The 13,653-nt window shown below is 38.7% G+C and overlaps 1 protein-coding gene across 1 annotated transcript; it reads left to right on the top strand.

The window, feature by feature from the left end:
- The first annotated feature begins 800 nt into the window (after nt 1–800).
- On the top strand, nt 801–1,661 carry LOC134386241 (high mobility group protein B1-like). Its single transcript, XM_063108367.1, has one exon. The coding sequence runs from the start codon at nt 962–964 to the stop codon at nt 1,565–1,567; it is 606 nt and encodes a 201-aa protein (XP_062964437.1). The 5' UTR covers nt 801–961; the 3' UTR covers nt 1,568–1,661.
- Nucleotides 1,662–13,653: the final 11,992 nt, after the last annotated feature.

Raw genomic sequence — 13,653 nt, 5'->3', positions numbered from 1 at the left:
AGCAAGTTTGCAGGATACAAGGACAATACAAAAAAAAATTATGGCAGAAAAAATTGGAAGATGTGATTTTCAAATTCTTTTTCAATAGCACATAAAAACGTAAAATACTTTGAAATAAACTTGACAAAAAACATGCAAGATCACCACACTAGAAACTATATAAAAAGGCTGAGAAAAATTAACAGAGGCCTAAATAAATGGAGAGATATGATGTGTTCATGGACTGGAAGATTTAACTTTGTTTCATATTGATTCTTCCCAAATTGATCGACAGCTTAAAAATCCTACCAGTCTCTTTGTAGAAATTGACAGTAAATTCTAAAATATATAAAAATTCAATGAACCTACGTATCAAAACAAAAACCTTGGAAAAAACAGAACAAAGTTAGGTAACTCACACAACCTCATTTTTAGACTTACTGTGTAGCTTTGCTAATTATTATAATGTAGTATTGGTGTTAGGATAAACAATTAGATTAGTAAAACTGATTGGAGATTCCAGAAATAGACCAACATGCATATGTCAATTAACATTCACACAAATTACCAAGGAAATTTAATGAGGAAAAATAGTATCTTAAATCAGTCATCTAATCTTCCACTTTATGAAACTAGAAAAAGAAGAGCAAACTTAACCCAAATCAAACAAAAGGAAGAAAATACTAAATATTTGAGTGGAAAGAAATAAAATAGAGGACAGACAACAATAGATAAAATTAACAAAACAAAAAGTCAGTAATTTAAAAGCATCAAAAAGATCGACAAACACATAGATAGTTTGACTAAGAAAAAAAGAGAAGGCTGCGTCTGGCTCCCGCTCTCACAGCCATTGCAGTACATAGAGCTCCATAGAGAGAGCGCCGGGGCAAGTGAGAGCCGGACGGGCACTGGGCGACTCTGTGCCTCGCTGAGGAAAAATAACAACACGGGCAAAGGAGATCCTAAGAAGCCGAGAGGCAAAATGCCATCATATGCATTCTTTGTGCAAACTTGTCGGGAGGAGCACAAGAAGAAGCATCCAGATGCTTCAGTCAACTTCTCAGAGTTTTCTAAGAAGTGCTCAGAGAGGTGGAAGACCATGTCTGCTAAAGAGAAAGGAAAATTTGAAGACATGGCAAAGGCGGACAAGGCCCGTTATGAAAGAGAAATGAAAACCTATATCCCTCCTAAAGGGGAAACAAAAAAGAAGTTCAAGGATCCCAATGCACCCAAGAGGCCTCCTTCGGCCTTTTTCCTGTTCTGTTCTGAGTATCGCCCCAAAATCAAAGGAGAGCATCCCGGCCTATCCATTGGCGATGTTGCAAAGAAACTGGGAGAGATGTGGAACAACACTGCTGCAGATGATAAGCAGCCTTATGAAAAGAAGGCGGCTAAACTGAAGGAAAAATATGAAAAGGATATTGCTGCATACCGAGCTAAAGGAAAGCCTGATGCAGCAAAAAAGGGAGTTGTCAAGGCTGAAAAAAGCAAGAAAAAGAAGGAAGAGGAGGAAGACGACGAGGATGAAGAGGATGAGGAGGAAGAGGAAGACGAAGAAGAGGAAGAGGAAGATGATGATGATCAATAAGTTGGTTCTAGCGCAGTTTTTTTTCTTGTCTATAAAGCATTTAACCCCCCTGTACACAACTCACTCCTTTTAAAGAAAAAAATTGAAATGTAAAGCTGTGTAAGATTTGTTTTTAAACTGTACAGTGTCTTTTTTTGTATAGTTAACACACTACCGTATGTGTCTTTAGATAGCCCTGTCCTGGTGGTATTTTCAATAGCCACTAACCTTGCCTGGTACAGTACGGGGGTTGTAAATTGGCATGGAAATTTAAAGCAGGTTCTTGTTGGTGCACAGCACAAATTAGTTATATATGGGGATGGTAGTTTTTTCATCTTCAGTTGTCTCTGATGCAGCTTGTACGAAATAATTGTTGTTCTGTTAACTGAATACCACTCTGTAATTGCGAAACAAAAAAGTTGCAGCTGTTTTGTTGACATTCTGAATGCTTCTAAGTAAATACAATTTTTTTTATTAAAAAAAAAAAAGAAAAGAAAAAAAGAGAAGAGTCAAGTTACTAAAATCAGGAATGACTCTCTTTGTTTCTCTTCAAAATGTATAAATCTTTCGCCTTTTACTAAAATCAGGAATGAAAGTAGTTATGTTACTACTGACCTTACAGATATAAAAACAATTATAAGGGAATACTAATACTATGAATAGTTTTATGCCAATAAATGAGATAAACTAGATGAAAAAAATAAAAAATCCTAGAAACACACAAACTACCAAGACTGACTCAAGAAGAAGAAATATAAAACTTGAATAGACTTACAAAAAGTAAAGAGAATAAGTAATCAAAAAATTTCCCATAAAAAAATCCCAGGACCAGATTGCTTTGTTGGTGAATTCTGCCAAATGTTTAAAGAATTAACACTAATCTTGCACAAACTCTTCCAAAGAATAGAAGAGGATAGAACATATCCCAACATATTTTATGAGGCCAATGTTAACTTGATACTAAAACCAGACAAAGACATCACAAGGAAAGAGACATACAGACCAATATCCCTTATGGATACTGCTATGGCTTGAATGTTTGTCCCCTCCGAAGCTCATGTTGGAATTTAATCCCCAGTGTGCCATTTGAAAGGTGGGACCTTTAAGAAGTGATTGGATCATGAGGACTAGGCCCTCTCAAATGTATTAATCCATTCAAAGATTAATGGGTCAATGATGTAATGGGTTATCAGGAAGTAGACTGGGAATTTTATAAGGAGAGAAAATGAGCATGTTAAAACACTGCTGCCATTCTTGCCCTGTGATACCCTGTGTAGCCCAGGGACTGTTCAGTGAGTTCCCACCAAGAAGTACCTAACCAGATGTGTCCCTTGGTCTTGGACTTCCCACCTTCCAAAACTGTAAGAAATAAATTTTGTTTCTTTATAAATTACTGAGTTTTAGGTATTCTATTATTAGAACAGAAAACAACTGCTAATATTGTAGTGGACTGAATTATGTACTCCCCAAACTCACTGAAGCTTGAATTGTATCCCTCAAGTTTATGTATTAGAATCTTAGCTCCCACTGTGACTATTAAGAGGGTGGGAGATCTTATTATGGTAATTGTAAGGTGGAGCCTTAAATAAGTGATTGGATTGTAGGACCATGCCATAGTGAATGGATTAAAAATGGTAGTCAAGGGTGTGGTTCTGAGGGCTTTAAAAGAAGAGGAGAGTCTGTTTTTCTTGCTCTCTCTGCTCTCTCTGCTTCCACCATCTTGCAATGTGAGATCCCTGGGTCACTGTCACCACCACCGGATGGACTTTAGACTACCCAGCCTTAGAAACTGTAAGCAATAAATTTTGTTTTTCTTTATAATTACCCAGTTCCATATATTTTGTTATAAGCAACACAAAATGAACTAATACAAATATAAATCAAAAATCCTCAACAAAATACTAGACAACTGAATCTAGAAGCATATAAAAAGGATTATATACCATGACTATAGAGGATTTATCCCAAGCATTCAAACTTGACTCAACATATGAAAATCAATAAATGTAGCGTAATAGTAATAGAATAAAGGACAAAAGCCACACATTATCTTAGTAGATGCATAAAATTATTTGATAAAACCCACTACCTTTTCACAATAAAAACACTTAAATTAAGAATAGAAGACAAATTAACTCGATCAAGTGCATGTATAAGAACCCAAAGCTAATATCACACTTAATAGCAAAAGACTAAAAGCTTTCCTCTTCAGAGCAGGAACAAAACAGGTATGTCCACTCTCGTTCTCTCTGTTTAACATTGTACTGTAGGTTCTAGCCAGAAAAAATTAGGCGGAAAAAATAAATAAAAGACACCCATATTTAAAAAAAGAAATAAAACCAGGTATATTTGCAGATGACATGATCTTATATTTAGAAAATCCTAAGGAATTGATACACACATGTGCAATTAGAGAAAATTAATGAATTCAGAAAATATATAAGATCGATATTTTCTGAATTCATTAATTATACAAATTAATTATACAATTTGTACAAATTAATTGTATAATTAATAAATATAACTTGCAAAAATATTTGTATAATTAATTAATTATACAAAAATCAATTATATTGCTATACACTAGCAATAACCAACCTGAAATTAAAATGAAGTTAAAAATTCAACTTATGATAACATCAAAATAAAATTCTTAGGAATAAATTTAACAAAAGAAGTGCAAGTCTTTTACACTGAAAATAAAAACTATAAAACATCACTAAAACAAATTAAGAAGACCTAAATTAATGAAAAAAAATCTGCTCATGGAATGGAAGACTTAATATTAAGATGGCAATATTTCCCAACTTGATCTTTAGATTCAATGCAATCCTTATCAAAATCCCAGCTGCCTTTCTGCAGAAATTGATAAGTTGATACTAAAATTATTATGGAAATACAAGAGACCCAGAATAGTCAAAACAATCTTAAAAAAAAAAAAGTTGGAGGACTCATACTTCCCAATTTTGGAAATTAGTAGAAAGCTACAGTAGTCAAGACCATGCAGCACTGGCATAAGGATGGACCTATTAATCATAAAATAAAAATTGATAGTCAAGAAATAAAGTCATACATTTATGGTCAATTGATTTTTGACAAGGATACCAAGACAATTCAGGGGGGAAATAATAGTCTTTTCAGGAAATAGTGTTAGGACAACTGGATATCCACATGCACAAAAATAGTTTAACCTTTTACTCACAACAATCACAAAAATTTATTCAAAATGGATTAAAAATTAAATGTAAGAACTAAAACTAAAAAAATTTTAAATGAAAACATAGGAGTAAATCTTCATGACCTTGGATTAGGCAATGGTTTCATGTATATGATACCAAAAGTACAAACAACAAAAGAAAAAATAGATAAATTGAACTTTGTCAAAATTTAAAACTTTTGTGCTTCAAAGAATACTATTAAGAAAGTAAAATTACAAACCAGATACTGGGAAAAAAATTTTGCAGATCATATATATAAGGGTCTAATGTCCAGAATATATAAAGCACTCTTAGAACAACTCAACAATTAAAAGTCAAATAACCCAATTAAGAATAGACAAAGTATTTGAAGAGACATTTATCCAAAGACATATAAATGACCAATAAGCACATGAAAGGATGTTCATCATTAGCAAATCAAAACCACAATAAGATACTGTTTACACTCACTAGGTTGGCTATACCAAATAGGCAGACAATAACAAGTGTTGGGAGAAATTAGAGCCCTCGACATTGCTATTGGGAATACAACATGGTACAGCTGTGCTGTGGATTGGATGTCCCCCCAAACTCTTTGAAGCTTGATCCACACTGTGACAGTGTTAAGAGGGTGGGAAATCCTATCATGGTAATCGAGAGGTGGTACCTAGAAGAGGTGATTAGATTGTGAGGACCATGCCCTAGTGAATGAATTAATCCACTGATGGTTTAATGGTGGTCACGGGCATGGTTCTGATTGCTTTAAAAAGAGAGCACATGAGAAGCTCCCTCTTTCTTGCTTCTGCCTTTCTCACAATGTCATATCCTGCATTGCTGAAGTCACTACCAAAGAAGGCTGTCACCAGATGTGTTCCCTCGACTTTGGATTTCCCAACCTCCAAAACTGTAGGTAATAAATATTGTTTCTTTACCAATTACCCAGTTTAAGGTATTTCTGTTATAATACAAGCTGCTTTGGAAAACAGCTTGGCAGTTCCTTAGACAGTTAAATGTGAAGTTACCGTATTATCTAGCAATTCCACTCTTTGTTAACATTCTCAAGAGAATTGAAAACATATGTTCACACAAAAAACTTGCACATAAGTGTTCATAGCAGCATTCTTCATAATAGCCCAAAAGTGGAAACAACCCAAATGTCCATCAATTGATGAATGCATTAACAAAATGTGGTATATCCATACAATGGAGTATTATCTGGCAATAAAAGGGAATGAAGTACTGATACATGCTACACTTGGGTGAATCCTGAAAACATTACAGTAAGTAATAGAATCCAGACACAAAAGACCACATATTGGATGATTCTATTTATATAAAATGTCCAGAAAAGAAAATACATAGAGATGGAAGGTAGATTAGTAGTTGACAGGGACTGGGGATAGAAGGGAATAGAGAGACACTGATAAAAAGTACAGGGTTTCTTTTTGGGGTGATGAAAATATTCAAAAATTAGATAGCATATTAGTCTGTTTTTGTTGCTTATAACAAAATACCTGGAAATGGGTAATTTATAAGAAAATGAAATTTATTGCTTACAGTTTTGGAGGCTGGGAAGTCCAAAGTCCAGGGAATACTTTTGGTGAAGGCCATGGTGGTGATGACAGTGACAGCAGGGTATCATATTGTGAAAATGACAGAGCAGAGAGAGAGACAGACTCTTTGTGCTCCCCTTTTAAAGTCCTCCAAACCATGCCCATGTCCACCATTTTTAATCCATTTACTATGGCATGGTGCTATAATCTAATCACCTCTTCAAGGCTTCACCTTTCAATTACCATGATAAGATTTTCCACCCTCAACAGTTACAGTGGGGATTAAGCCTCAATCAGGTTGGGCAGGGGGCATTCAACTGACAGTGCATAGTGATGATCATTGGACAACCTTATAAATATACTAAAAACTACTAAATTGTTCACTTTAAAGGGATGAATTTTATCATTTGTGAAATAGTAAGAAATATATGTATATTGATCTCTGCCCTCAGTTCCTGGCACAGAAATCTCTGGAGTGATAGGGTCATTAGAAGCATCTTTTGTTCTAATATTTGGTCTTTGTCCCAGGTTCCTGATACAGAGCTCTTAAATTCCTTGGAATTTCCTGGGATTCCAAGAAGCATCTTTTGTTCTAATGAGGTGACTATTGATGGGCTGTTTTATTTTCTTTAATACAGATACTTATAGAACCTTAAATTCCCTGTCCTTCATTTTCAAGGGCTTCCTGTTGGTGGCAATGGTGGCAGAGTTGAGGTTGCGGTGGGGGAGGGAGAACTCTTTTCCAAAATGATGAGATCTTTCAATCAGTCTGGGAAAATCACAGCTGTTTTATGAGAAGAGGGTCAATGAGTTCTTCCATCTACATTTCTTTCTGGACTTTCTCCCCACACCTTCTTCACTGTCCAACCCTGAGACCAATATTTTTATTATATACTACAAGAAATGGTATATAATAACTGCTTATGGCCTGAAAACCATCCAGCAGCCTGGTTGTCAAGATTTTAAGGCATACCCACAGGGATGATTTTTGGCTTGGACACTGTGGTCCTGGGAAGAAGACCAAAGAGCCAGAAGTCAGCTTCACCCTGAGCCCATTGATGAGTCCGCATGACTCTGACCTAACATGGAATATTCTCCCAAAAGCAACTTTGGTGTCTGGAACTTTAACCTGCTAGTGGTCAATACCAAATCATCATTGAATTCCATGCTTCTCAACTCCTCAGCTCTACTTATCAACACCAGGCTAAAACACGTGCTTTGTATTTAGCAAAAGGCAATGCAAAATGAAAAACAATGAGATGCATGAAATAAGGAGGGATGTGTTGCTGCTCTTGGCCTTAGAATTCCACTCTCCCAGCAGCTCCACCCATTTCCCCAGCCCCAAACCAACACAATTATTTCAATTCTACCCAAATAGGCAGCAAAGAGGACCCTCCCTCTGGAAGCTGCCTGGTTTTTGCTGAGGGACTACTCCTACCCCAGGGGACTGTCCCCTTGCTCCAGAAGAAGCCATTATAAAATTAAATGGCGATAAAACCAACCTCAGGGGGCTTGGGGGGCATTTATCTTTTTCGAATGCCTTGTTGTTTTTGCCCATCTGGTTGCATTTAGTCCAGAGGTATAATTTCCAGTGCTGCTCTTTTCTGGTAGACCATACAATTAAGGTATTTGAAAAACAAACAGCTCTTAGCCACTGCACGGTGAGGAGCTAGTTTAGCAATCTGTGACCCATTTTTCCTGAGCAAACACAGTTCTATATCCAAGAGGGTCATAAAGCAAGAACTGGAAGTCAGGAATTATTATTTAATGTAATAATAATTTAACCTCTTCTGGCACTCCTCCGAGAAAAGAAAGTGAAAAGGCAAAGAGAAGAAGCTGTTGAAGAAGTTGTACTTGTGCCTCTCCCCATAATCCTTAGTATTTCTTTAGGGCTTTCACAATTTATATATATTTGGAACTCTCAGAATGGTCGGGTTCAGTGACGATGGGTTCACTCTGGCAGACACAGTGGTAATAGGGAAAGAGGGTGACTGGGTCATATTCAGGAGAAGCATGGCTGTCAACTTCTGAAAGCTGCTAGATATTCAAGTTTGGAACACATAAGTGAGTATGCTTCCATTAACATGCAAAATTATTAAAACTGTGCTATCTGGGTCATGGGTCTAAATGTGCTTTTAATGATGTGTTCATTCAAATACATGTCATGCTTCGTTCTCACGTGGGAAGATCTAGTATGCTTCCATGGGCGCTATGACTTGATCCATTTTTGGAATCTTTCTCAGTCTTTCACTAGAGCATGAAAGGAGTATGCACACACATGTGCACATACACGACACACTTTTGTTTTTCTCAAAAGTGCTACTCACAGCTCAGTCAGTAATGTTATTCACCAGCACTGGTTCCAAATGATGTTTTTCCTCCCCCCAAATCAAATCTTGCTCAAAAGAGATGGAGATATTCCACCAATAAAAGAATTCAAAGGCACTTGCTTCAGATTTTGAAGGCCCTTTGCAAAAGAAGAGTCCCTAGAGATGTTTTAAGCCTTGTGCATGTTCTCAGGAGATCGAGTTTCATTCAGGTTGGAAGAAGTCACAATGCTCTTATAGTGCCCCCCTTACCCACACAGGGGGTCACTTCTTCAAGGGCTTGCCCCATGTCCTCTCAATCCTGTCCTGAGTTGTCCTGGAAGAGCCCATCATTCTGACTCCACCCTCAAGCCAGTGAGGACACATTGGTCTCCTCTCTCCTCTTCAGTGAGAACTACAAAGAGGTCCCCCTGAACAGTGACACATGCTCCAAAATGAGAAGGCCTGTGGGCAGCATGTGTACTCAGGGTGTGTACTGCATTTGTGGGTTCCTAGTCCTGGCCTGGGTATTCAGAGGCAGGGCTGTGCAATATCAGGTGTATTACTTTCCTCCATTGTGTGGATTGCATTTGGAGAATCCAGTTAATAGGTGATGAATGTGATAATCCATTGAGAGAGTGAGAATTTGTAGAAGAAAAAATGTTATGAGCTTAAATATTTAATATCTGTGTTCTCTAACCCCTGATCCAAGTTTTTTCTCTTGCTCTCTTCATTCATTCATTTTCCATATAACATAAACATAAAGGCATTTAGCAAAATAGGGTACCAGGCTGTGGGTATGTAATACCAAGGTAAATATAGACCCTTCCTGCCCTCAAGGGGTTCAGGTTCTAGTCTCTTTTTGACCTTGACCTTCATTTCCAGCTCCTAATTATACCACATATGCCATGAGGAATCAGATACAAACATTCACCTAGAAAAGGGGTTTGGAGTACTAACTAATTCAGCTTGTTTTCCAATGGATATTATTTTAAAGAGGAAATCAAACTAGAATAATAGCAGAGGGGATCAGATCTGGCTGGAAACAAGAAAAACACTGTGAATTTGCTAAGCATCAAAACTCCATGTAGAAGCAGAATCAATGTTCCACCTAAGAAAAGTCTCAAACCCAGAGCACTTTCCCCTCCCCTTCCATCTCAGTTGGACATGGCTAAGGGAGATGCACAGACAAGTCTGCAAGGAGTCCCTGGAGTTCTCCATTTGACAGTTCCCCAGGCTTTGATCATCTTCTCTCCACTCACCAGCATAGCTTCCCCTTCCCCCCAGGGTACAAAGACACATCCAGGGTCCCTTCCCCACCCTTCCAGATACCTGTGTAGCAGAGCTCTTCACACCTCTCAGCTAGCTGCTGAGTGAATTAACAAGGTATTTTGGTCCCGGTGACAGAGGTGTGAATGGCAGCTTCCACCTAGCTCAGATGAGATCATGCATGTGAATGCTCTTTGCAAATTATAAAACCCTGATTAGACAAAGGCAGGAGGTGGTTACTTCACAACTGATGCTCATAGCCTCACGTGTACAGCAGACATGCCATAGGGAGAGGATCACCTCTCCTGCCCAAGGCAGTCTGTTTCCTTCCCCCATTGATGAGGTTCCCATTTCCTAGGTCTGTCTCTACTGGAGGGAATTGAGCTCAAGAGCTCAGGATACAGAGAGGCATGACTATCCATTACACCCTGTTGGAAAATGTAAAGGGTTTGCCCCTGCTCCCATAGGGCATTAGTGTCACTGAAGATGAGAGCAGCAAGCCTTCACATGAGTCCTCTAATGAGTGAGTTCATGCAGTTTTGGAATTTCTACAGGTCACTCCATGAGCTGTGTCTACAATGACTATGTGAAGGGAATATTTAAGGCATAAAACTGTATAATTGAGGAAGAACTGGAAAATGAGAAAGGCCTGTTATTTGGTTCCCCTAATTCACCAGAGGTCTGCTTGCCCTGGCCTGCATAGATACAGACTCAGAATACCAATTACCAAATAGTCTCCTTGTCTCTAGTCTTTTCCTGAGCTAATTATTTCTGCATTTTATTAAGCAAATAATACATTTTAAAGGCAAATTTGATCATTCATTCCACTGCATTAAACCCTTCTCGGGTTCCCGTTGCCAAAGCCCAAATCTCAGCCACTTATTCAGAGCACAGACCCTCCATGCTCCACACCCACCATTTTCACCGCTCCCACCCCTTCCTTTCCCAGCTCTCGCCTCCTGCTCTCTCTGGCCCCCTGTTCTCTCTCGCGTGCTGTGGGCTTGCTCTTGCCCCTTGTACAGCTCTTCTTGTACAGATCTCCTGCGGTTCCCCCAACACGCAGTCTCTGGGCATTTTTTAACTTGCCATTTCCAGTGTTTGCCCTGTACCACTTCCCTGTTTCTTCCCATAAAACTCCATTCATCCTTCAAAACCCATTCTGTAGCTCTTTCCCTCTCCACATCCAATCTTTTTCCTCTTTCTGTTTTCTCTGTGCCTTACAATGACTCTATTACTGGATTAGACAAATTTAATTACAGCATAATAACTTAGTAACTAAGTCATGAGGTCTGGAGCCAGACTGTCTGGATTTGAATCCTGCCTCAGCTGTGTGATTTTAGGAGAGTTACCTAATTCTCTGTTTCTTATTTATCTGTAAAATAGGAATTTAAAAAATCATACCTACCTCAAAGATTATTGTGATAATTAAATGAATGCTCAAAATATGCTTGGTCTAGAGTAAGGGCTTAGTAAATATTGGCCACTAAATTGTCAACACTTTTCTGCTGGTCTGCCTCATGACCACACCAGCTGTCCCGGAGGACAGAGCCTGGGACATTGAACCTGCCCAACGCATATTTCTTCCCAGGATCTTAGAATGGGAAGCATTTTTTTTCCATTTAACTCAACAAGTTTTAGCCAAAACGGGCATAAATCTCTTCATCTGTCTCCTCATTTTAGTCTCATGTATTATGTCAGCTGATTTCTTTTTATAACTTATTTCTAATTAACATCAGTAATATGTGAAAATACTTCCCTTCTAAGGAATGAAGAGCCTACAGATAAAGTTCTGCACGGTCTGTCTCCTCCATACTCTCTCCAAACATAACTACTGCTGTTGTCTGGTGTGACTCCTTCTAGAAACATTCTCTGCATTACATTTATGGGAAGGTATACAGAGAACATGTGTGTGGGTGGGGGCTGGGGGATCTGATTTCATATTTTGAAATGAATTATACCATACTGAGTGTAAATTGGTGATTTTTCCTACCTCCTTTGTCTTTGAGGTTCTTCCATGTCTTCATGAAACTCTGCCTTATTCAAAAGAAAAGCTACATTGTACTCTATCATATAGATGTTCCTTATTTATTTAGCATTGACCCTGTTGATGGATTTGAGGTTGTTTCCAATTTTAACTCCTGTAAAAGGAGCTGCAGAAAGCACACTAACTCATACCTCCTATGAACTCACATGAGTTTATCTCTAGAAGACACTGAGACATGAAACAGGTGAATAGCTATCCATATTTTAAATTTTCATAGATATTGCCAAATGTCTTTCCAAATGTCTGTACCAAGTTTTAATGCTTCCTCTCCTGTTAGGAAGGTACCCATTCTTCACACCCTTTCAATTTTTTCTGCTGGTCCATTTTTTCTTACATTCTGAGCTGGCAGGGGCCACTGGCTATACTTTCCTCTCACGTGGCTGTCTGAGTGTCTGACATGGCTATCCGGACAGCCCAGCAGGGGATGGTGCTCCTGAGTGACCCCTCACTCAATTTATTTCAGGAAGCCATCCTGAGACAAAGGCAGTCACTGGCCTCCCACCTGTGTTTTAACTAAGCTAGCCCAAACTGACATTATTTTCTATGAGCCTGTGGAGCCATCCGCTGAGCAAGAAAACAGGCAACCTATTGAAGGTGGGTTTATTGCTCATCTGTCAAGGGCTTGGGGTGATGCTAGGTGCTGTGTATTTTAGATGTGAGTTAAAGCTTTATTCCTTGCCTCCAGGGAGCTTGTGAGTGGTTTAAGGAAGGGCTAATTATAAGCATAAAACAGGTAATAAGGCAAGGCTGTGAGTGATTAAGTGCTGATTATTAGCAACTGCAAGCCTATAGGAGCAAGGAGAAAAGAATGCTCTTTGAGGACAGACCAATCTAGAAAGCTTCAAGGAGCACAGGAGAATTGAGCAGGCCAAAACTGGCGTGACAGCTTTTGGCAAAGAAATAAAAAGGACATGGAAGATGGTAAGAGCTACTTAAGGACTGATTTGGAGCAGGGCATCAGGGAGGGAGGTGCTGGCTGCAATGCAGAGATTAGATGGGGGAGGGGTGTCTTAAATGTTCAGTGATTGAGCCATTTATTCATTACTTCCACAAGAATTGAAGACGATGTCAATTTCTGCTCACCAGTAGCTCCTGGTTTCTGGTGTCATGATAGGTAGAATACTGTCCAAAGAGAAGAGGTGAGAGAAAGAGGACAGACAGTAAGAAGGGACTAGTTAAACTGGCTTTCTGCATTATATTGCAAACATGGTTAGGGGCAGCCATGGTAAGTGTTAATGGTAGAATTAAAGACACCAACAGGAGTGAGAGAGTGAGAAAATGAGATAACTTTTAAGTGGGGCCACTAAAAGATGCCCTAAAATGACATTGGCTTATAACTCCAGCCTGCTCTGGGAACCTGCTTTGAGTTGATTTCTGGTGTAAATGCTTTTCCAGGCCTGTCCAGATCAGTTTCTCTCTCTCTCTCTTTCTCTCTGGCTCACTCACCTTCTCTTACTCGAAGGCAGGGGAAGGATGGAATGGCTTTCCTGGCATGGGATATAAAATACACACATATATCTCTGCCAACAGGACATGACAGGTAGCTACACTGAGATGATACGTAGTGGCGAATGAACATCTTTCATAAAATTTAGGTGTGTTACGTTTTGGTTTTATTCTTTGGGCAGGGATGATCAGATATTTCCAGAGGGTACTAAGTAAAATATGGCTCTGCTAATCACTTCTCTCTTTCCCCAAAGAACATCCTTAAGGACAATGGAGATACTTTTGAGCACAA

Source organism: Cynocephalus volans, chromosome 1, assembly GCF_027409185.1.
Source record: "Cynocephalus volans isolate mCynVol1 chromosome 1, mCynVol1.pri, whole genome shotgun sequence".
NCBI lineage: Eukaryota > Metazoa > Chordata > Mammalia > Dermoptera > Cynocephalidae > Cynocephalus > Cynocephalus volans.
This window is presented reverse-complemented; position numbering and strand designations above follow the sequence as displayed.

Bases quoted from the DNA above. Each gene is read 5' to 3' on its own strand.
- LOC134386241 (XM_063108367.1), top strand. From the start codon at position 962: ATGCCATCATATGCATTCTTTGTGCAAACTTGTCGGGAGGAGCACAAG.